Source organism: Aulonocara sp. 'chitande type north' Nkhata Bay, linkage group LG22, assembly GCF_057382095.1.
Source record: "Aulonocara sp. 'chitande type north' Nkhata Bay isolate Kocher_YH1m ecotype deep benthic linkage group LG22, A_spYH_male_GT1.1, whole genome shotgun sequence".
NCBI lineage: Eukaryota > Metazoa > Chordata > Actinopteri > Cichliformes > Cichlidae > Aulonocara > Aulonocara sp. 'chitande type north' Nkhata Bay.
In genome coordinates this window covers 20,374,525-20,399,009 of record NC_141364.1, presented here as the reverse complement: position 1 = coordinate 20,399,009, position 24,485 = coordinate 20,374,525, and the positions used below count along the sequence as shown (strand labels likewise).

Below are 24,485 nucleotides of genomic sequence, written 5' to 3'. Positions count from 1 at the left end.
AAAAGTGCTTCACAATAACATAAAACAGTACAATTAAACATACAGCACAAATCTAATTAAAAGCTAGTCTAAATAAGTGAGTCTTAAGATGATGTTTAAAAGAATGAATACAATCCAGGCAACGTAGAGATGGAGGGAGAGAATTCCACCGCTCTAAAAGATCTATCACCTCTGGTTTTAAAACGTGCTCGGGATACTACCAACAGCCTTTGATTGGATGATCTCAGGCTGCGAGGTTCTAAAAGATCAGAAATATAGGCAGGAGCGTCATGATTCAAAGCTTTAAAAGTCAGTACTAAGATTTTAAAATGAATCCTAAAATGTACTGGAAGCCAGTGTAATGAGCGTAAAAATGGTGTAATGTGCTCTCTTGACTGACTGGAGGAGGTGAAGATTCTTTTTGCTCAAACAAAGACAAAGACTGTTACAATAATCTAAGCGAGAAGAAATAAAACATGAATAATCATTTCTAACTCAGATTTAGACAAAAAAGTTTGCAGTTTGGAGATGTTTCTTAGCTCAAAAGACGTCTTAGTGGAGCCGTAATTCAAGTGAGAAATGGGATCGTTTACTTATAAACTTCTATCAATTAGATTGCAACCAGAAGAGTCGCCTCCTTCTGGCCATTTGAATGAATGCAGATTTTGACATTGGCTTCACTTTTCAAACCTGGAGGCTTGATCCAGTCTGTTTGCTGTCAAAAGTCAGACTGAAATAAGCCGTTCGCGTTGATTCCCGGCTCTGATTTCACTTGCAGCTGTTGAGAGTAGTTTTATTTTTTTTTTATCATCTTAGTTGATTTTGCTACTCAGTGCAAGGCAGTATTGTAAGTGATTAAAACGTGGATCTTATATGACATAAAATCACAATTTCGATCTTTACTGTATATTTATTTTTTATATGGATACAACTGATCGTATCACAGCTAAAAACAAGTCTCTCAGTAAATTACCTTGGAGTATTCTCAACATCCATTCTAAATTTTAATTAAAAGTTTATTGCGTGACTCTGCAGGTTTCCCCTTTTAGAAGGACATTTTTAAAAGGTAGCTCCATTCACCAGTACTCCTTAATGTCAGGTCAGTAATGCCAGCCTGTGCACTGAAAGAAGTTTTCTAATGGATTCCTCCTTTCATGCACACAGCGTGATGTCTCTCAGCTTCAAATCGAGGTCGTGTGCATGATTTGAGACGAGCAGTAACAAGAAGCTAAATACTACTGTACATCGATTTCAGCTGCATAGCCCCTTAAGTCAGAATAATGGGCAATACAGTTTTATTGCGCCTCTATTTTCATTTCGTTATTGTGTTCATAGTGTCACTCAGAAAAATGCTAAACCGCCGCTCTGGTTAGGGAAAAAAACACAAAGGTTTGTTAAGGCTAGCAAGGCTTAAAGCTCTAGTTACCTAATCATGGCAACAAGACTTTGCACTCACACAGTTCCAGCTCCATTCAGGTGGATAATTTTAAGTGCCTTTGTGCAGTGTTGAGAATGATTCAGTGGCATTTCAGCTAGCTGAAAAAAGGGAAGTACTAAATTGTTCAGCATTTCCCTCCATATGAACTACAGCACTCTGCAGTCAAAAAATCAAATATCAAAAAGCTGAAAACAGCATCTATATGTAAACGTGATGTATTTAAATTCGAATGAACAGACTAAGGATCGCAGCCATTTCTCTGCTACAGTCGCATGAGAACCATTTAAGGCTCGTTCCTAATGTCGACTAAACGGCATCTTAAAGTGCACGTTTTGGTGTTTTGCTTTTTCCCACTTACCCTAAGCTAAGTGTGTTTGTATTCAACCATCCGCATTCTGTAAGCATTTGGATAACGGCGCTCTTTATAACCATTTGGAGCCATCCGCACAGTGCCATGTTTTACTTTCCCCCCTTAGCATCGGTGCTTCTGGAGGTAATAAAACCACCCTCGACTCAGCACGCTTTACAAAACCCAGAGATGGACAAATCTCTGCAGCATCACACCAGAGAGCTCGCTGTCTGTATCTCCAGAATAAACCTTGACATGTAATTCCCCTCACCTTGGCACCTTGGGGCTCTGTTGGTCCTATCAATAAATAACCCATTTAGCTCAGAGGTCACTTCAAACTTCAGCCTTCCCGACACCTTGTCCTTGCCAGGTTTAAAAAAAAAAAGGGGGGGGGGGGGGGCTGTACTTGATTATTGAGGGAGTTTTTGTAATCTGTCCTTTCTTTTTTTTTTTATCTCTTTCCTCTTTTTTTTTTCCTGTCCCCGAGAGAAAGACTGTAGACTAAGCAGGTAGTCAGCATCTGTTTTGGCTCACCTCTATTAGCTTCCTGATTGACTACTGGCACGGGTAACACATTTCCCCGGATTCCCCTCTCGCCCTCCCCTTAATCTCGCATCTATCGCTTCAAATCAAGGCTCAGGTCGCTGTGCCCGTGGGCTGAGGGCATCACTCATTATACTGTGAAGTTTCAATTGCAGCCTGACCCCTTCCATCCAATTTCATGGCTGCTCCTGGTGGGCGAGTGCTCCCGCTGCTCCATTCTGAAACTCTTTAAATGAACCAACCTTTGGCTCAGGGCCGCCACTCATCTCAGCAAGACGAGAGGGAGACGAATTTAGTTCAAATGAATGTCAAGCCTTGTTATTGTAGCTCTTGGTTAATGCGGTTTGGGCACTCAAGAGCCTCGGCTTTCTCTCTTCCCTCTCGTTCTTATTTCGTACATGCTCTCGCACAAATGGTGAGGATTGAAATGCTTCAGTGGGCCGCTAATAAAAAAAACAAACCACCTCTGGCTTTGGAAAATGGAAAGTCTCGACGTAGTCCACTTGGAGCCGTTTGCAGGTCACAGTTTGCCTCTGAGGGGCATTTTTGTGTTTGAAGTTGATGAGTGGCGAAATTTTCAATAACACGCAGTTTTGCTTCATTGGGAAACTGCATCTGTTTCTCTGTAGTGTTTTTCTTTTTTTTTTCTTAATGAAATAACCTTATAAACACATCAACTTCCTGCCACGTCTGCAACGCTGAAGCAGACAATCCCTATCAGGCTTCTTAGATTTTCTCTAATGAACCGTGTGTCATATTCCATAATATTCTGTCGCTAGTGGAAATTACATTATTTTCAAGGTGCCTCTTTAATATACACAAACCTGATGATTCTGCTTTCACACTTAAGCGTCTCTGTGATCATCAGACACATTTGTCAGTGTAAAGCAGAACCTTTAGTGTATGATTTTATTTGTAATGTTTCTAGCTAAGTGATGTTTATTTGCCGTGGTTGTTTGTGTGGGATGCCCGTCCCAGTGTGCTTCTGTCAGGTGTCTCGACTCGAGCTTCAGGCCACAGTCCTTAATTGAAAGGAGCATTTGGGTTAAAATAAATGCACCTTTGCTTTGCTCAGCAACTGGCTAATCCTTTGGCATTTTGTTGTGCCTGAGGCTATCTGTTAACTAACAAGATCACACTTTTTAAAATATTTATAAATCTAATGATGAGTTCAGTGGTACCAGAAGTCACAGTTACAAACAAAATATCCAGACTAATGTAAGATGATTCGCTCTTGTGGTATTTGCACAAAACAAGCTGTTTGCCAGGCATCATGTCAGGATATCAAAGATGTTGCCTGAGCCGTCTTCTAGTTAGCGTAGCTTAGCATAAAGAGTGGAAACGGGGCCAACGGCTAACAGGGTCAAGCACACATACAGACTGTATATAAAATGTCATGTATGTCATGTTTCTGAGCTTTGTTTTTATTAGTTAAATGCAGCATTATTTGGGTTTAGTCAGATTAGAGCTATCTCCTCTGTACTTAAGAATCTGTATTTTTTGTGTCCACAGCCAGTGAAAACTGCCATGACTTCCACCCCATGTTCTTCACCCACGATCGCGCTTTTGAAGAATTCTTCTGTATCTGCATCCAGCTGCTCAACAAGACCTGGAAGGAGATGAGAGCCACAAGTGAAGATTTCAACAAGGTATGCTGCGTGCGTGTGTGTGTCTGTTCTTTTTCTTTCTTTCTTTTGAGGGAGCAGGAAGGTTGAGATGAAGACAAAACATCACAGTATTCATGAATATTATTGGGCCTAGGTTTTGGTTTTGTACTGAGCTTTCCACATAGATGTGTCACAGCTGGAAAAAGCAAGTAAGTGTGCTTGTATATTTCATCATTACTGCAAAGTTCATGCACAGCTCTATTTATTCATTAAGCATGGAGACCTCTTTAGTTTATTACCCCTCAGGCACAAAAAGGCTGATGGGGGATTGTCGACTAAGTTTGTGAATACAATTAGTCAAAAAAGAGGCGACATAGGAGCTTCAAATTGATACCCTAGATGCCTCTACTAAAAATCTCAGATGAGTTTGAATGTCATTGACCTTGTTTTCTGAAATCCTTGTGAATGCAATTCTCTAGGAGGATTTTGAAACTGATACCACAGGTGTGCCTACTTGGAGGCCGAGGGGTAGCACTGCCTTTCGCCAGTATTTTCCTACTGGGATTAAGAAGTGGATTTTTTCATTTAAATAAGAGGAAATCTGGTGTAAGGAGCATCTTACAAAACTTAGCGCACCACTTAAAAATGACAAACCTAAATGCTGCAGTTTTACAGTTATCCATGCTCTTGTGATACTCATTATTCCAACATTTACCCAGTTGCACTCAGTTCAATATTCTGCAGCAAGGCTGCTCACTAAGACCTCGTATAGCTCTCATATCACGCCAGGTCTGATGTCGTTACACGGGCTTCTGATTAAATTTAGGATTCAATTTCAGTTCCTCCTCATCTATAAGGCCTTGAGTGGTCTGGCTTCAGAGTATATCAGTGAACTATTAATGCCATATATCCTTTTAGACCCCCTGAGGTCCTGTGAAGTGGGGGCTGATGATGGTAGCCAGTGCTAAACTGAGAACACAAGGAGGCTGTGCACCCCACTGCCGGTAAATGTTGCTAAGATGCGTTTATTTCTCGTAATATGTAAAATAAAACTTAGACACAAAGGGCTGAAAGATGTGACGGATGTGAAAGGTGTGATTTCTCAAACAAGATGCCGCAGATTTAGAAAGGAAGCTTGCACACATGTTGGAATATTTTTCCTGCATTGTTCTGCTCTGGTTCTGGTATAAAACATTAGCTTTCTCTGTTGGCAGAGAGAGCCCATATAAAGGCCCTACATCTTCATTTGGGGATCAGTGGAGTTTGGATGAAGATGACATACTTCCTGTTAGCTGGCTAATGTTGAATCGGCTCACACGGGAAATTTATGTAGGTGCATGGCCAGACGGTGTTGGTAATGAGGTGTTTATGATAGATATTGTATGTTGTGAAGTCAATTGGGCATCAGTTGTAGCAGACAGCAGATGCTCTGTGTCTTTTCTCTAATTTATCAAAGAAGTTACGATTACATTACAACGTCAAATGCCAAACCGGTACGAGCTTTACCACTGAAGAAACCAGCCCTTATTTCAGCTCCAAGGGTAGATGCTGTGTGGTTCACTCTACCATAAGCAGACACACACTGTGCTGCATAATGGTGACACTCTAACTGTCAACTCAGACCTCAAGCGGCCCCGAAATATATCTTCAAAGTTTGTTTTTGGTTGAATTTGAATGGAGTTGGTGTGCATGAATAATTGCATCATCTTCAGGTGTTTCGTCGCAGAGTCAAATGATGGAAGACGGCAGTGGGAGTTTCATAAGCCGGTCTCAGTGTCAGCGCAAATGTAACTCGGTGTTCAGATGGAAAATTGATGGAAAACTCTCACGTTCAACTTTCACAGAGGAAATGAGAAGTGATATGGAAAATGTGTCGGTGTTGTTTCCAGACTTGTTTTGATCCAATGCGAGAGGCTTTAGGAAGACACCGTGTTGAGACCGAAACAATAAAAACCTTGTTGACTCCTTTTTAGCATTCGAGCAAATGTCAAAGCCACCTACTGTCGATTGATGTGCTCACCAGCAGCTGTGTTTTTATCTCCAGTTAATTTGACAGCGTGATTGTCCTGCTGTTGTTTTCCATTCACAACCGAATGGAAAATGAGTGATTTTCAGTGTTACACAAGAGATTTGTTATGTCACCTGATTGTCTAATAGACTGAAACTTGGGCTTTATTTAATAATAGACACAGAGTGATGGAATAATCTCCTAATTGACACTTATTGTAACACCACAACTGGCTAGTGATCCTGTTACCCAGTCCCCTTCCCTTCACATCGTTCACTTGAAGCTAGAATCAGTTTCAACTGATAGAGACAGAAGATGCTTACCTCCCCAGCCTCGTCTTTCATTGCGCATGACTTTGAAATTCAGCAGTAGCTGTTGATAGTAAAACCATTTGGTCTCAAGGACTGTGTGTCAGCTAAATGGGGTGTGTGGAGGTCAGTGCTTGCATCCTCTGCTTATTTCCCCTATGACCTTAAAAGGAAGCCTTGAGACATCTACCCCACCTGATGATATTTAAAAGTTGTCATTTCTACCTAATTTGGTAAAAAACGATCTAGTTTTTTGTTTTTATCTGTAGCTGAAGCAAAAGGATAGAGAAGAGGAAAATTCACACTGGGAAAGCTCAGATCCTTTTAAATGCAAAGTCTCAACTTGCTCAGTTTAAAATCAGAACGTGATACTTTGAACAAGAACGAAACAATTTAGTGGAAGCAGTTTATCCAATATATCGCTAAAAGGCAATAAAGAAAATTACAAATCACAAAAAATTAACATTTAAAGTCATAAAAAGTCTTTTGAATGTTTTAAACGTATCTCTCTGACAAACGTCTCAGTACATGAGCCCGCTGATCATTAACACCGAGAGATCTACTGCAGTAATTCAGCCAATTGCAAAGAGGCATGGTATTAGCATTTGGAAAATGTCTTGTTTTTATTATTGCCTGTGTTTTTAAGGAGTAAGAGTAGGAGAATTTCTTTAAATGAAGAGTAAAGGAGCAAGAAAATGTATAGTTTGGAGAAGGCCAGAGACAAATTTTCTAGATATGTCCTGCTTTAATTCAGCTGCTTTCTTGCAGAGAGTGCAGGAGGCAGGAAACATAATGGCCACTGGCTACCTGCGCTATTTTCTCATGGACGTAATGAGGCATTGCGTGAACTTTGTGTACGAGGCAGCTCACGGCGTAAAGACCATTTAATGCCGTGTGAATGAGTCAGACATTTGCTTTCTCACATGCAGCTCTGCCGAGTGATGTGGAGTATATGGATGCAGATTATCAGTCTTTGTTGCCGTTTGTCTTTATCGCCTATGAAGGAATGATTTTCACAAATAAATAAGTAAATAGCAGACATTCAAGCCCAGGTACGCTCTCTTGAACAAGCAGATATGGCTGTGCTATAAAAGGACCAGCCCGTACCTATAGTGTGTAGATGTGTGCCACAGCTCCAAATGTGCACACAGTATATAGGAGGGTATATCCTCTTTGGAGAGGACGCATGGATGTGTGGGTGGATAATTCCATGTGTCAAGTGTAATTCTGAGGGCGTCCACTTTAGATAAGGTTCCCATATGGCTAGATGTTCCTGTAGGTTCTACATTTGCCAGGCAGTCAGCTTTCTGAAGTGCTGAATACTTGTTGGGGGAAAAAAATCCTTGGTCAGGTTTTGTCTACGTTTGGATGTGAAGTGTGTGAGTAAATCTCGATGGTTCTTTCAGTGGCTGCATCTTCACGCTCGATGGAGCATCTGCCCAGTACACACACACACACACACACACACACAAACTGTGGATTTAAGCTCATTTAAGACAAAGGCACAAGGCTTAAAAGAAGCTTAAAACACTATGGCGGTTAAGCCCGTGCACACAGCACCACTGCAGAGCAGCTGTACATTCTGCCTTATTGGTTTTTTGAATGTTCAAAAAAAAAAAAAAAAGACAAAACATGAGAGCATAAAGGCGTGTGTGCTGTGAGTACATGATGTATGTATGTTTAATAGAGGCAAGTCTGATGCTCCCAGGGCACAGCGCCGACCGTCAGCAACCGTTTCCCCTGTTTCCATAGCAACCGCTGTTCAATTACCTCTGCTGTGCTGCACTACTCTGGCTCTGTGTCGGTAAGATGGAGCCACTGTGCTGCATGCGTGCATGTGTGCATGCGTGCACGCTTGCGTTTGTGTGTGCGACAGCATCTATCAGAGACTGTCTTGTACAGCTGCCTGTCGTGCCTTCATCCAAACGTCTGTGCTGTGCGCCGCTCCTCTTCCTCCTCTTCTCCACAGGAGTGGGGAAAAAAACACCTTCATCTCTCTCTCTCTGCTCAGGCTCTTGGGAAAAAAAATCCCTCAGTGATGTAGCGGCTTGCAGCCACTCACAAAACCCCTCCTCCTCCTTCTCCCCATCTCTTATCCTTTCCTCCCTCCCTCTTCGTCCAAACTGCTCTCAGACAAACACACGCACACACTCTTATCATGTGATCCACTTGCTGCACCACGATTGGTGTCTCTGATCGTGGCGTGTGTCCAATCAGGGCATAAGCCCCGAGATCAACCTAAGTGAAGCAGAGCAGCCTGGCTGATGCTCTTAGAGTCACAGAGGGAGGGAGGAAGGCAAATACAGAGGCATGCAAAAATATAGTAGAATTGAGATGGGTAAAGTTTTATGAAGGGGAAGAAGGCAGGGTTTTTTATTTTTAAATTAAAGAGAACATGCTGAAACAGCGAGTGAAGCAGGAAAGCTGATTTAGTAGGATAAACAGATTCGAAAAGGCAAACCGGAGGTGGTACACAAGCTGTGTTGACAGACAAGTCTCCCCTTATTGTGGCTAACGCTAAAGCTAACTGTCCACAGTCAGCTTGACTGCTCTTCCGAGGAGCCATCTGCTCCCTCCGTCCGTCCTTCCGTCCATCCCTCTCTCGCTGAGCTCTAAAAACTCCCGTTTCCTGGCAAAAGCACGAGGATTCGTCAGCCACTGTGGAGAGTATCACACCACGCTTGGAACCATGGAGGTGACATGTAAGTACTAAGAATGGAAATGAGAATGAGAAAGAGAGGCTGGTTTGCAATTAGCCTGCACGGATGGGGCGAGGGGAGGTGGTAGTAAGGGAGGAAGAGGGACTGTTTGTGTTGTTGCCTGGATGCGGAGGAGGCGGCGGAGGATGGAGAGATTGAGGAAAGGAGTAGAAAAGGCAGGCATAGATGGAGAAGATGGGACGGGGCAGAGCGGCAGAGAAAAGGGGAGGGACAGATGGGGTCATGTAGACTCGGCGAGGCGTAAACAGGTTAGACCGGGACCCAGATCGCATCCTTTTCATTAACAGACACACACTCGGTCACACAAATATAATCTGTCTTATAAGCTCACACCCACAGCTACTTACACTGCATGCGCACATTTCCCTGTTCACCTACCCCCCCATTAGACTCCAGGCATCATCTGTATTCCTGTTCGAGTGAGTGTGTGTGTGTGTGTGTGTGTTGGGGGTTGGGTTTTGTTGTTGTGAATGGGATTACTCCACATTACCAACACCCACTGTTTGTCACCAGAGGAATTCAATGCCACTACTACTGCTCTCCTCTACTCCACACTGTCTCTCTCAGCCTTGGATGAGCTTCAACCAGTGTTTTAGCCAGAGGGGTTTGACACAGGATTAGAGCGAGGTCAGCCCCAGACTGTAGAGCAGGCGTCTGTGCAGTACTGCCAGTACCTGATTTTATTTGTTTGGGACACAATGCAGAGAGGATTGCGGTCACATGTTGTGCTGCTCACCCTATTATTGTGATGATGGATAGCATCTTAGCTGTCGGGTGAACTATACGCTGCTGAGGTTAAAGCTGAAATGATTAATCAGTGAAATTAATATGCTGACTAACTGAAGTTAAATCGAGAACTAGATACTTTAGGTAGTTTGTTAAAGTCATCACGCTTTTTGAAGTCTCTTAAATGTTAGGATTTGTTGCCCTTTTTTGGTGCTAATGTACACCAATGCTATATGTAGGATGTAGTTCTCCCTCTTCCTTTCTGCAGCAAATCATCAAACTTTGACATGTTATCCCAACTACCCTCCCCTAACTCCCAATTGGTTCCTGCAGATTGCTGCCCCTCCCATGGGCTGGTTGTGCTGGAGGTTTCTTCCTGTTAAAAGGGAGTTTTTCCTTCCCACTCTCACCAAGTGCTTGCTCATAGGGAATCATCTGCTTGTTCGGGGTTTCTCTGCATTATTGTCGAGTCTTTACCTTACAGTGCCTTGAGTTAACTGTTGTTGTGATTTGGCGCTAGAGAAATAAAATCAGTAGTATTAACATCTTTCAGCTGCTTCTTTATTCACAGGTTTTTGCCATAATGGATAGATCAGCATGTTTGATTTTACACACATGTTTCCGACATGACCCTTTCAGGGAACTGTACCTTTTCCCAGTCGGTTTTTGTTTGTTCATTTAATTAAGAAAAATCTCTGTCTTCTACAACGGTTTCCTGTAACTAGTGAACACGCTGAGATATCAATCTGAATTTTGAGGCATGTGTTTGAAATTTGTCTCGAACAATCAAGGGTCACGACTTAGTCTGCGGCCCAGTTTGGTAATGACTGATTAAAGTAAAAGGGTTTTACCACAACCAATACACATTTCTAAGCACTTCAAAAAAAAATGTCTCCCACACAGCATGAAACAGTCAATTAAAAGTCCATCTATATTTTTGAAAATACGCTCAGTCAGTGTGGGATTCTCCTTAAATCATGCTTGTTTATATGTTTACATTTCAATTTTCTGTCATATTTTTTTTGAGCAATTAAAATAAACATGCAATACTGAGCCACTCTAGATTTACCAGAGTATTTCTTGCCAGGGCCGGGATTTATGCCAGCTGCGTCCTGGATCGAGCTTCATTCTGAAGTCATCAATTCTCAGAACGAAAGCATTGCATGTCTTACTTTAAATCAATACTGGAAATGTTTATTTGCAGTTTCAGCCCTGTTAATGATTGTATTCTCTAAGTGACAAGCCGAGCTCTATCACGAAATCCATGTGTCTGGTTATCGGTGATCAGTAAGCTGAACGAGAGACCTCGAGCGTGGTGAAGGTAGCACTTCAGCTAAAGCCTCTTTTCCTTTTTTTTTTTATTGGTGTTTGACATTTCTGTTCCTGCCTGTGGTGATATAGAGGAGAGTAGATAATCTGCTTTGTTCAGCCATGTTGAAGAGTGACTATCCCAAGTGGGATTATTCACATAGCAATCCCCAAAAGCCCTTGGTACTGTAACTGCAGTTCAGAGAGTCTCTCATCAGCCCAACCCTGATAAATCGCTTGCTTTTTTAGAACATAGAAATGTGGTTTTTAGCTACTATTTCAGCTTTATTTAATGGTGCAGATCAGCTAAGGCCGCTTAATGCAAATCAATGCAAATGATTTCTGACTGTGCTCTTTAGCAAGCGGACACTTCTTTCACTTTGCCAGAAGGTTCCCATAGATGCATGCATACTTGATTAATCGAGTGTGTGCCGGTGCGTCCAGTCAGAAGTGATGTGACAGTAATAATTGTGAGTGCAGGTGACGAAGGCTTTGGGCGAGTGCCATGTTTGGATTCCAGAAAGCGGCTCGGGACAGTTGGTGAAAAGTGCTCGCACACACCACCATCAATATGCCAACAACTGTGACCGCTGCTGTCCGGCTTTGTATGGAAATGATACGTCTGATGGCGAAAGGGCACCTCCCCCACTCCTCTCCCACAGCGAGACCCCTCCTCATTTTGTTATAGCACACTGGCTTTACGTACCTCAGCAACTCTGCAGATGTTTACGTTCCTCTTTCCTTCCCTCGATTTCTTTTTGTCTTTCTCTCTCCTCCTCCTCCTTAGTCGTGTCTCTTGACCCCTCCCCTTTCTCCCCCTACACCACCACCACCACCACCTCTATTGTTGAATTCAGACAGGCTATTTATATCTTTCTGCCTGGCTGCTTCACCTCCCACTCCCTTAACAAGGTTTTCTTTATTGTTTTTGCTTTTTTGGGTGCACGTGAAAGCGAGCGCACACATGTGTGTTTGTAAATGCGCCGCAGCAAAGTGGCGTATTTGTGTCTGAGTCTTTCTACAGAGCACATGAGGTTGCGTTAGCTTGGTGTGTGTGTGTGTGCTTTTGTTGTCCACATGGTTTGAGTTTGTAGCAGGAGGACGGTCCGGATGCTTAGCTGTGTTTCTGCGCTGGGATTTCGTTCTTTTTTTTATGAGTACATTAGTTTTTCATGACTGTGTGTGTTCCTAAGGGGGTATCTCTGATGTCAGGCAACGTTGGCCCACTCACACTGAGAACACCAAAGCTAAGCTCACTAATCAGACCAGAGAGATCATCAGTCATTAGCATCAAACCATCTGAGCTGCACAGGCAGAGATGCAGAGCTAACATTTTTTTGTTGTTGCTGTTTTTGTTGCTTTGTGTCAGGATAGAGATAGTCTTGTCTCATCTTCACAACAACAACACACTGAAAATCAGCAGGGGAAGAGATGAGTAAACTCCAGTTTTCTTGTCTTTTGATGCGGTTATTTATCTATCTCTTCATTTATTTATGTGTGTTTGTGTGTCTCTGTGTGTGTGTGCCCAGCAGTCAGCAGTATATAAAGTCTTCTTTCAAGAAAAGTCTCTACAAAGGTTTTGGTTGTGTGTGGGTGAGACTTATTGTGCATATGTGCTGAAGGCCCTGTAATTAATATTGAATAATTATCAGTGATTAATTTAAAGCACCTCCTCTGTCTGCGGATTGATACTCGTGTGCGGGAAAAGGAGACAAACCCAGAATCTCTCTCTGTCTGGTGTTTTTTTTCAGTACCTCACTTTCCTCTGCCGACAACAAAAAGACAAGATGTATGATTGCAATTACCACTTTGGACTAAATATGCAAGAGCAAATCATGTGCACAAGGATTCATATTGTTCTTTTGTTTTTTTTGGCTCTCTGCTCTCCTCCTTCTATTTGATATTTTCTGCAGCAGGTGAGAATTTCTATTCAAGCCGCATCAGGAGACAGTGGTTGCATACGTAATGGCATAAAGCCTGTTTTGCACAAATCAATTTTTCCACCGCCGTTCTAAATTAAGTGAAGCGCAATAAACTTTACGTCCTGACAATGTCTGGATCCCACTGTGTGTAGAAAATCACTGCTGTTGCATGGCTTCTGCAGCGTCTTCCATATGCTTTTCTGTACAGTGCCAAACTTGCACTTTTAGTGTAAAAGCTCTGTAACTGGCCTAAGTAGGAGCTGGTTGCATTATTAATGGGGAAGCTGTGTGATTTAGTTTTCCAGACAACTTCAGTCTACCCAGCATTCATGCATGAACGAGTGCTCTTAGGCCCTTCCCCCCCCCCCCCCCCCCCCCCCCCCTTATGCATTACTTCATATAATTAAATAATACCTGATTTTATGTCCTTGATGAGATTGTTAATCACCACCAATTTACTCACGCCTGTGGGACAATTAATGCAGAATGTTCATATTTCCAGCAACAACTTTGTCATAATAATACACTCATTAATGCAACGCTGTACACAAGCCAAGGTCAGCGCTCGGCTTTCATCAGCATTTCTTGATAGACTTGCAGTGAGTGGCGATTTCCCAAGCGACTCTCTTCTGCGGTCATCCATATGGGCTGTGCTGCGCCTCACACAGAGCTGGTTGTTGAAAAAGAGCTCCTCTGACAGTTTGTCTCAGCATGCATTGCTAGCCCTCTAAATATGGCAACAACAGCAGCCAACAGCAACAGCCGGTGTCGACCCAGTATCACTCATGTGGAAGGAAGACTAGAACCGATGAAAGGAAGGTCTTCAGATGTGGTTTGCGGGTACGTGGAAATATTAGGAATTTCCATTAATTACTCAACTAATTGTTGTGTGCACTAGTGGTGCTTGCTCCTACTGAGTAATGCTTGGGAGAGGAGGAATACAGCAGCGTATGTGCACTTTAAATGTGCACATTGGGAGTGTGTAGAAGTGTTTTGCCTACAGTACAGTATGTGTGCTTCTCTGTGGTGCAGTAATGCTGTCAAATAGGTCCCCGAGGCATTGACTGAAAGAGAATGGAGCTGCTTTTCCCTGCGCTTTTAAAGTTGCATTTACCCCGTACCACTCTATTTTATTTCATTGAAATACCCAGATATCATGACTCCTTGCATGTCAGCTGTAGGGGGGTTTGGCATATGATTGAAATTTTAATGGATGAGACTAGCGCCTTATCCTCTCAGCAGAGTTAACATAGAGCCGCGACAAAGTTTGTCAGTAGAGTCTAAGAAAAACCAAAGGCTGAAGTGGTGCTGTGACTGCCTCGTTGTTCTGTTGCCGAGCAGTTTGTTTAAGGTAACTCCAGTGATTTTCTTAATATTTTCCTTATATACAGTGCTGTCAAAAGACTTCTGCCACCCCTTATTTCTTTAGATATTGCCAGGAAAATGGCAAATGGCTGCAGCAATTTATTGAAATGTCAGGGGCCATGCTGAAAAATTAACCCACTGCCATTCAAAGGCTTTCCAGGTGGTATTGCATGGTGGAAAATCCAATGGTACTTTTCTGCGTTCATAATTTCATCACTTTTGATGAAAGATCTTCAACACCACTGGCTAAAATGCAGCCCCAAACCATGACGGTGCCTCCACCGTGTTTTACAGATGGCTGTAGACTCTCTCATCACCTCCTCCATACTTAAAGAAATGAGGGGTGACTTGAGACTTTTGCACAAAGGGAACATTACTATCCCAGTTATGATAATTATTACTGATATTTAAAGATATATCCTCTCAAGTTCCTTTCAGTTGTCCCCTCTGTAACCAGCACATGTATGCCACTGACAGCAGCTAGCACGCAGTCGTTGTTTCAGCTCAAGCTTTCAGTGCTCCAGACCAGTGCGAAGCAGTTAAAGCACAACACTATGCCAGTGTGTTTGTGCTGTCTGACTCCTGTCAGACGGAGATCTGTGTTTTGTCGTGCCTCCCCAAACGTCTTCTCACACAGGCTGCAGGGCTGAGTTAGAGCAAGAAACCGCACATTTGGCATTGTTGGCAAAGATTACTGTCACTATGATTTCGGAAACAGAAACCAGAGTGAAACAATGTCTGTATTCACAAAGGAAGCTCGTCTTAATATGGATTTAATAAACTAGGCAGCTTGCATCATCGATACTGATGTTTTTTCCCAGGATGTTTTACAGCTTTGATGTAAGTCGTATCCTACCTATAAATCTTCAACCACATACAGATTTATATTTTTTCTTTATTTTTAAACTCTGCCTTTTTATCAGCTTTTAAATTTAATACAAACCGTACCCACCTCCCCTCTCCAGGCAGCGTGATAAGAAACGGGCATCTTTTAATGTCCATCTCTGTGGCATTGTTTTACTTTCAATGACATCATGGTCAGCTCTCAAGAAGATAATTGTTTACTGAATGTGGGACATCGTTGCAGGGAGGAGAAATGTAATGAATGATCCCCTTTATTAATTTTTTTTCTGCTAGTCACTTAAAAACCCCAAATGTGACAGGAATGAACTTGTATGCGCAGATAATTATTGCACAAACACGTGCTGGCGTACATTCCTTTTGTATGCGAGCAAGCGTGCATGGTTAGTCTTCTTCATTTACGGCCTCATTGGCAACGTGTGAGATCGACTTTTTGATTGCTTTCACTGAGTTATCAGCGAAGTCGTTATTCTGTGATTACTGCGTTGTTACTTTGCCCACCAAAGTCTTACCAGGACAATCTCCAGTTTTTACCACACAGGCGTGAGTGGCGGGTGAGCAGTTGACTGGCAGCTGGTAAATGATGTCATTAGCATCTCTCAGGCAAATGGAACGGCGGTGACAGTCGATTGGTCGTTGAGAGGGGGAAGGTAATTTGTTCCGGCCGATGATGGAGAAGCCGACTAGAAGAAAGGAGAAGGACGAGGAGATGGGAGCGTGGTAGACGCGTCAGTGGCCAGCTCTTCATTACATGGACTTGATGGCTCATGGGATAGCATTTAATTACTTTTGCCAACTCTTGCTCTGCTGTCCAACTTCTCTCTTGCAAAGAGCTACAAGTAAGAATCACTGACTGTTGTCTAGAATAGATTAGTGCATGAGGGGGAAAATGGAGAGAGGCAGAAATAAAGATAGAGGCGACGACCGGGATGAACGATTGGCCACTTAAATCATCTAAAGTGTACTTTAAGATGACGCCATTCCAAAAGCGGAGCCTAAATTTGGTGCTGAGGATTTCTCAGCTCAGGCGGTAAAAAGTTTGTTTCAGCGTTGACGTCATCTCACCTCTGCCAAGGTGCTCTCTGAGCAATCGGTGGATAACAGAGAAGGATGAAGATAAAATATTCATAATGCCCTGTTGTGAAAGGACCATGTGTTCGTATTAAATGTGATGAATATTCGCAGTGTTAATTAGCATCAGAGCAGCCACATGGGCCAACAGAATTGTTTTCCCGGTGAAGACATGACTGCAAACAAGGCATATTAATGAACAATCCCCAGAGACAGCTGGGCTGAAACACCAGAGCTGGATGGCGGTCTGTCCCTGGAGATTGAGATTAGGTGAGAAAGCAGGCTACAGGTGACAAGAAGATTAGAAAACGTCATTTCAGGGGTGGTCTTCAGTGTACTCCAGATTCCAACTGCAACTGTTTTTGTCACGGTTTTATTATTTTCTTTATTTTTAAAAAGATTCTTAGTGACATAATGTTCCTTAATGGCAACCTGACACCTCATTTGTAATCCTAATGGGGAAATAAATTCATTTTAGGCTTAATTATCACTTTTATAGGCGTGTGTGTGCAAAAAATGATGGGGAAGTCGGTGAGGGTGTGATTAAAAGTAGGGGAAAGAAGTGATGAATCTCTGGTAGCGTGATTGCAAGTTGTGGCTTCATCCATTTGCAATTTTCAGCTCAAAGAGGAGGATGAGGAGGAGGCTGGGGTGAGGGGCTGAAGCTCAAAAGGCAGTCTCGGGGTGCTGTAAACCTGTCACAACCTGGACGCCTGTTTCACCTCGTGAAAATATGGCATTCATGTTATGAGGATGCACAGGTGAGGACAGGACATGGAAAAACAGATGGAGAAGTCATCCAACAGTGGGAATATGGATGTGCATGGATTTATGTCAATTTAGTCCCGACTGGTGCAGAGGGAAAACGTCAACACTCGCCCTCTAGTGGACACACTTTTTTTTTGGGGGGGGGCGTTTACGTTTTTTAGCCTGTTCATGTTGCACTACTGCACATCAGTTAGTAAAGAGATTCATATCTCATCACTAGAAGAAGCCACATTGTCCATGCAGTTCTTTTTAAATATAGTAAATCATAACATTTTTACTCAGTGAGCATGTTGGTTTCAAAGAGCCCTCGTGCACAGCTGTCGGGATTGTTATGAAAATGAAATAATGAGGTCAATACGTTGCATAAATGGGCTTTATCTTCATCCAGTATGGAGCTTCTTTGTGACCAACCAAAGATCCTGATTTTGGCTTTTATGCGCTCCGTTAGGGGGGATTTGAAGGATGCACTTTTGTACAGTCGTTGATGTTTTGCATTAGTTATAGTGCCACTTAGATTTGGATTATATTAGAGAAAAACCACAAATCCACTAATGCGAGTCTGTGTCTGGGCTTTGTAAATGAATCACACTGCATATGGTCAAAGTCTCAGCTCTGTAAGTGATTCTTCAGAGGAATCTATTGGCCTGTCATATCTGGTCGCTTAAATGTACTAATTTCAGAGGCCAGCTGTAACATTGCCAGTGTGCTTGCGGCTCTGTGTAACTCCCTCTCTGACCTCCTGACACTCCTTGTCTCCGTGCTTGTCACCTTTTTGCATGTGTTTAGTTCCCAGGATTAATTTGTTGCCCATTAGTTTGGAAGTCAGTCATTACCGCCTCCAAACATATTTTATTCCAAAAGTTAATCCCCAGATTAAAGTTTGTAATCGGTTACAAAAATACTTTTTTGTGGTGAAAGCTTAATACCAGCATTTTACCACGAGACTCCATCAGATCTAGAATTAGACATGGGTTAAGTTCTTTTTCTGGCAATATTGCTGAGCTGCTCCAACTTCCCCACAAGGCCTCCTCTTAATGCTTTTTAACACAGAGTACTGCTGATTCTGATCTAAGAGGATTAACTTCAATCGCCTGCGTCATCTGGAGTGTTTTTGTTTTTTGGTGCCGAGCTGGGGTTTATTCTGTGCCTGCTACACTTTCACCAAGTCCAACCTATTTTTAATGCCCTCACCCCTAGATCTGAGTAGTGTGAGGCCACAGGTTAGCAAGTTGATGAGTAATCGCTTTGCAGTAAAAACAAACAAGAATAATATTACGTAAGACGATGTTTGGGATCTTAGCTGGGTTTTGGCATAGCTGTTAAGAATGGGAAGCTGAAAGATTTCACCGATCACGAATGTAGAAGTATCCATTTGTTCTGTGCACGTGTTAGCACAAAACATGATCTCAAACTCTCATCATCTCCTAATTTAATAAAGTTTGTAAGAAAGCGTCTCCAGAGGCTGGAAACAAGTGTGCTCTTAAGCACTCGATCAAGCCAAATCAAAGAGAACAGAAGGCGGACGTTATTTCTTTGCATCACCTCAGTGTGATTCAATCTAGTGAATCAGCATCTGCAGGCTCAAACGGCGCTTCTGACAAAGTTGATCTGTCATCGTATCTGCCGTCACATCATCTCCAGTTAGTGGAGGAGCAGTGCTTAGCCAGAGAGAAACGGTAAAAAGTGTTTTTGAATGAAAGCTGCTCTCTTTTTGAAAGTTCTGTTTGAAACTTTTCAGGACGTTTTCAGTCAGATTCCTTTTTCGTGTGTTGGGAAAATGCGTTCGCAGATCAAGAAAATTCAGGATCTTTGGATCACACCAGTGTTAACGTTCTAATTATGCAAACTGCACATCACTTGTCAGAGCACAAAGTTAAATGGAAGCAGCTGTCATCGAGTGTTTGAGCACAGGACTCATTTTCTAAAATGCTTCAGTGTGACTAGAGAAGGATGAAGAGCTTTTATATGCATAGCCAGCGTGTTACTGTCATAAACCTGGTTTATTACTCGTCCTAGCTTTTGTGTGATTTTAACCATTCTTTATGGTTTCTGGCACTTTTGTTATGTCATGATAGAAACTTGTGTAAGCTCTTCATTTGTCAGAGAATTTCCTTGCGTGTGTTTTTTTGAGTTTTCTTGCGTGTGCTGCACACCAACACATCAATTACTGCGTTTCATTTTTATTGCACGAGCAGTTAAAAGAGGTCATTTATTGATCTGGCTCTGTTGTCTCTTTTGTCATTGCTCACTTCAGACAGTGTGCAGATGCTCTAAAATAAATAATCCAGAAATGCTTTTGATGACTTTGAAGAGCACTCCTATCACGCTTATGCACCCATTTCCAAAAAACTGGTTTTAGCTGAATTTTAATACTGTGAACAAGTTCTGTCATGTATTTCCCCGATATACGATACTTTTATTCGACTACCCACTGCTAAACTGATCTCCTTTGCTCTTTTTCTACTTGATGCCCAATGAACCAGACTGGATTAGAAGCTCAAGTTCTGGAAAAAATAAAAGGCATAAATCCTTTTGGAGTGAAACGCTCCCCTGAGCCTAAAATTTGGGTGGGGTTAGAGTCAGGGGGGTGATTTTGACTTCCTGTGTCTTTTTAGATGTAGTACACGCTCTCTGTCTTCACCCATTATGTCTCCTGCACCCTCTATAATCTCATCTTGCGCTCTTTTGCTTCTCTGCTCTGCTGTGCAGGTAATGCAGGTGGTGAGGGAGCAGATCATGCGAGCACTCACTGCCAAGCCTAATTCCCTGGACCAGTTCAAGAGCCGCCTGCAGAACCTGAGCTACACAGAGATCCTGAAGATACGTCAGTCAGAAAGGATGAATCAGGAAGACTTCCAGTCCCGCCCCATCCTGTGAGTCATGCAGTCATTTTTTTTGTTTGAGTTTTGTTTTGTTTTTTTGCATAAACTCTAAACTTACAAAAGCATGCATTTGACAGAGGGTTATATTGTTTGAAGTGTTACACCAAAGCTCTCAAAAGCAGCAGCCAAATGCTTTATTTAATATGAATAGTAGCTACTAATGTTTTATTCATTCATGTTGTAGAGCTTTGCAGGAAAAGCCACTCTGAAAACAATGAAAACTACAGCTAGGTGATATTCCTGCTGGTATATGGAAGTGCATGAGAGCATAATATGTGTCTACAAATAGCTGTAGTACTTTTCTCCTGATCTCCAACTTGGCCCACAGCAGGTTGCGTCTGCGCTTTGCTCTTGTAATTGAAAATATACATAAAATTCAAATTGATTGCAAAAGGTATTCCAAATGAATACTCCATTAATGACCCTCCTGCTCACTGCGCTCGGAGAGCTAGCCCGTAATAGATCACTCATTCAATGATGCAGGTCCGGTAATGAAGAGCATTGTTTTGTCCTGCCTGTATTTAATGGAGTAGGTAGCACTATTGAAAAATCGTTGCATCAAGAGAGCTTGTCCCTTTGAAGAGTAAACAATGCCTTAGGCAAGGGCTTATTGAATCAATATTGGAGGGGTAGAGACCAAACTTTAGTAAGCAATTAAACCCGGTGAAAAAAGCAACACAAAATAAAGAAAGTTGCACAAAAGTTGTTATATAATCATATTTAACAGATTGGTTTGAATCACTTTCCTGGTTAATCTAGCACACACCAATTCATTGCTGCGTCCTTCATTAATGAGGAAAAGATGAGATGCACCCAGTCTATGTGAAGTGATTTAAAGCCAAGTGAAAATGAAACGGCACACTTTAAAACTGTATCACAGCTGTGGAGAAGAGCTGAGCATCGCAGAGCCTCTTCTAAAGACTGCCGTCGGAGTTTTCCTCTAATCTTTGCAGCACGATTAAGAATTGTAAACACAATGAGCTGAGCACGTCAGACCAGATATTTAAACGAGCCCTGCTTTACTCGCTGCGACCGCTCGCACTTCTCTACTACAAATTATTGGGGGGAATGAGTTAAATGAAAAGAAGGTGAAGCGACACTTTCACTTCACTTCAAAGCTGCCCGTCTTTGTAGACGTTCTGAGCTTATTATTTTATGTAATTTGAGATGTACAAAATCTACACCTTAATTCAATTGTAATAAGTGGCCAAGTGTACATTACCAGGAGGCCCGTGCCTCATTGCTTTCATCATTTAAACACTTGTTAACAACCACAGTGCCTTTTTTGCGGAGGTCTGTTCGTACAAGACGTTCAATTTTCGGTGAATGGATTCAAATTAAAACTGAGGAGCTGCTTCCCGAAAAGACGAAGCAACAAAGTAATCTGAAACTCTCAGGCAAAAGCAGCCTCGCCCGTGTCGACCTCAGTCATGAGCGCGGCGCATGAAGTGGTAAAGACGAGCTATCGTCATCCATCCTTTCCCAGCCATGCCTTTCTCACTAGCTGTTTCTTTAAAGATGTCAGAGCGAATGTCCTAACACAGATCGGTGTAATGACTGGAATCACCAATGAGGCAAATACATGCCTAGGGAGGGCCAAGCAGGGAGACGGATGAAGGGAGGAATAAGCGAGTGAGCCCGAAGGAAGACGACGATGCGATCAGGAACGCCGAAACATAAAATTCTCACAGTCAGTAATATTTCGACGGTAGAAAACAAATGCATAGTAAATGTGATGAGAAAGGACTCGGCTGTAATAATGATGGAGAGCGGCACTGCTCAGGCAGATGATATACATAATTCATGTTGACCGGTGCTGTGTGCTCTGCATTCGTATGCAACGGAAACAACACACATACATGAAGCTGCATGAATAAACGAGAGGAAATCGAGCAGATGCTTCAGAAACACAGGTTTCCGCTGATCCAACCTCACGAGATGCTGTGACATATTTGCTGTGAAAGTGTATGTCTGTGTGTTTTGGCCCTCTCTGTTTCATTTCCAACAATCTTATTGACTGGGAGGGTCTTGTGACTTCGCTGTCACCGGCTCGCCACACCGGGTGCGGTTAACGGGATTTAAACAATTCTCTTAAAGCAAGGGTGTGTGCTTGTTTTTCGGCAGGGAGCTGAGAGAAAAGATCCAGCCGGAGATCATGGAACTGATCAAGCAGCAGAGGCTCAACAGGCTGTGTGAGGGCACTTGCTTCAGGAAAATCAGCAGTCGCAGGAGGCAAGGTGAGGCGCAGCATTTACACATGTACGCGCACAGGAGCAAACACGAATTTACAACCTTACAAACTTGACTTTTGGTCATACGCATCAGAATCCACTGCCACGCCTCTTGCATCCACAAAAGATCTGCTTCTGTTTCCTCCTTTGTCTTCTTCTGTTCTCTGTTTCCATCGCCTTATTCTCTTTTCCATGTGAAAACACCACGGGAGATATTTTATCTGAGGGGGATCTTTGAAGCTGTGGACTGCTGTGCGTCTGCCGTCATGATCGCTCAGAAGTTTTCTGGCTCTCTGAGCCTTTGAGGCAGACACATAGTGAAACTCTGCCTCTCTCCTCGCTGCATACAGAAAAGCAGGAACACGCGTGTCTGCCTTGAGGTGCACGCGCGGCGTCTTCCGTCTCCTTTTGCTTCTGCACATACAGGGAAAGGGCGCGCTAACAAATGCAAAGGCGCATAAAGCCAAAAGCCCTGTAAACACACTTCTGTTTGCTCTTCTTCAGACACATTTGAGGGGAAAGCTTTGAATGGAAAGAATGAAAGATGACTGTGATAATCCCCAGTTCTACACTACAGAGGATGTGGTGAAAATATCAACCCGGTGTATTGCCTTTAGAGAATAACACGAGTGTGTTGTTCAGGAGATATTAGGACGCTCCCATTTAAAGCAGCACAATGGAGATGAGAGCAAAAGGAATAAAAATTGAAAATCCGGCAGACTGCTTGCATTCAAATCATTCCACCTAATATCGCATTTCACACTCGCTGCCACGAGAGAGAAGGAGCAGAGAGGAATAAGAGAAGCGGGAAAGAGAGGAGTAGCAGGTATAATATACTGCTCTTCACTCACAGAGGATTTAATCTGCCTGAGGCCTCATCCCTTCACTCTTCTGTCCCCCCACCTTTCCATAACCCCTCTCTGCCACTTTTGCCTCTACAAATACATTAAATTAAAAAAAGGAGCCCAGTGACAAGCTTAGGATGTGGTTTGGTTCGCTGTTATTGCATTGCTGTCAGAAGCTACCCTGCAGGAACTGTACTTTTCAATAAGGCAAATCAAACTGACTGACTGAGTTTAGACCTCGTCCTTTTTTTCTTTTTTCTTTTTTTCCCCTCCATGCACCAATTTATTCTGGCATTTTAAAACCTGATCACTGATGCATTCATCTTGGCAGCTGTCATCCAGATGTTGTCATAGCCGGATGACGGAAACGGAGAAGTCGAAAAGAAGCACAGAAGTGAGGGAGAAAAACAATTGAGTTAAAAAGATTATTCAGGACAGACGTTCAGGTGGAAACCGTCAGCCGGATTAAGTGTCTGATCTTCTTCGCTGCTTGTGGCCGACTGATTTACGCTTGTCTAGGTTTTCCGGAGCAGCATGCTGTGATTGAGCTCATATTACCATATCATGGTCATCATTACTTCACAGAGATCCTAGAAAGCTTCTCAGTGGAACTGGGAACACGCAGCCTATGTGGATCCTACACAAAAAGAAAGCACGCTGGACCCTTTTAGAACACGAGTATATGTAAAGCTATTTTGGAGCCCTGCTGGATCTGACACCAGCCTGTGGGGTTCCACCGGCTTTAATCTGCTGCAACAGTGCGCTAACTATAGCCAAGTCATCTGCCTGCTACAAGCTAGCTGTAGCTGATATCGCCTCTGAGGACTCTGAGGAGATTGCCGTTTATCCACAACACTCCTGCACCCCCATTCATCAGCGTCTCTCTGTGGCTTGCTTTGTATCCTTCCTCTGCACGTGTGAATTTATGCATTCTTTATTTACTTCTTCCTTCATTAATACATGTTGCTCCTATCTGTTTTCCCACTCTATCTAAATCTCTAAGGCTTTGTTCTCGTGCCGGTACTGACAGCAAATTCATGCATTGAAAAGTGAGAAGCTCCTCTTCTTGCAAAGCTTAAGAAAGCAATGCCACTACGAGGCGATCATGCTTACCTAGTCAAAATTTTCCTTTATCTTTGGTGCTTTTCTTAGACAGATTTCCCAGTTATTACTTTATTAAGTCTCTGTATGCTGGAAGTGTTTATTTTATACATGCAGTAAGTTAGATGGGCTCTTACTGTCCCCTCACGCAGTCCTCAGCACTCCACGGCTTCTTGTGTGATTATTTCAAAGACTCTCGTTCTGACATAAAATATTAATTAAGCTGACTTCAGTGCATTTGAATCCTCTCTCTACTCCCCATGCTGCCCATTACAGGAAAACACTTTTTAAAAGGTCAGCTTGATGGCACTTTAAAGTTAGAAAGAGTGCTATGTGTGCCGTCTTAAGTGCAGGATACTGCAGGCACTTTGTGTAAATGCAAAAGTAAACTTTAAAATTTGACCTAATTCTGTTAAACGTTATCGCTCACCAATGTTCTGGTTGCTGACTTTG

The 24,485-nt window shown here is 42.7% G+C and overlaps 1 protein-coding gene across 5 annotated transcripts in view; it reads left to right on the top strand.

Moving 5' to 3' along the window:
- elmo1 (engulfment and cell motility 1 (ced-12 homolog, C. elegans)) overlaps positions 1-24,485 on the top strand; it is a 105,607-nt gene that overhangs the window by 75,100 nt on the left and 6,022 nt on the right. For all 5 annotated transcript variants that reach the window (XM_086279167.1, XM_086279165.1, XM_086279166.1 and 2 more), the window contains 3 exons: positions 3,822-3,958; positions 19,683-19,846; positions 21,980-22,092. In XM_086279167.1, the coding sequence (XP_086135293.1) occupies positions 3,822-3,958; positions 19,683-19,846; positions 21,980-22,092 (414 nt within the window). The remainder of the gene's footprint in view (positions 1-3,821; positions 3,959-19,682; positions 19,847-21,979; positions 22,093-24,485) is intronic.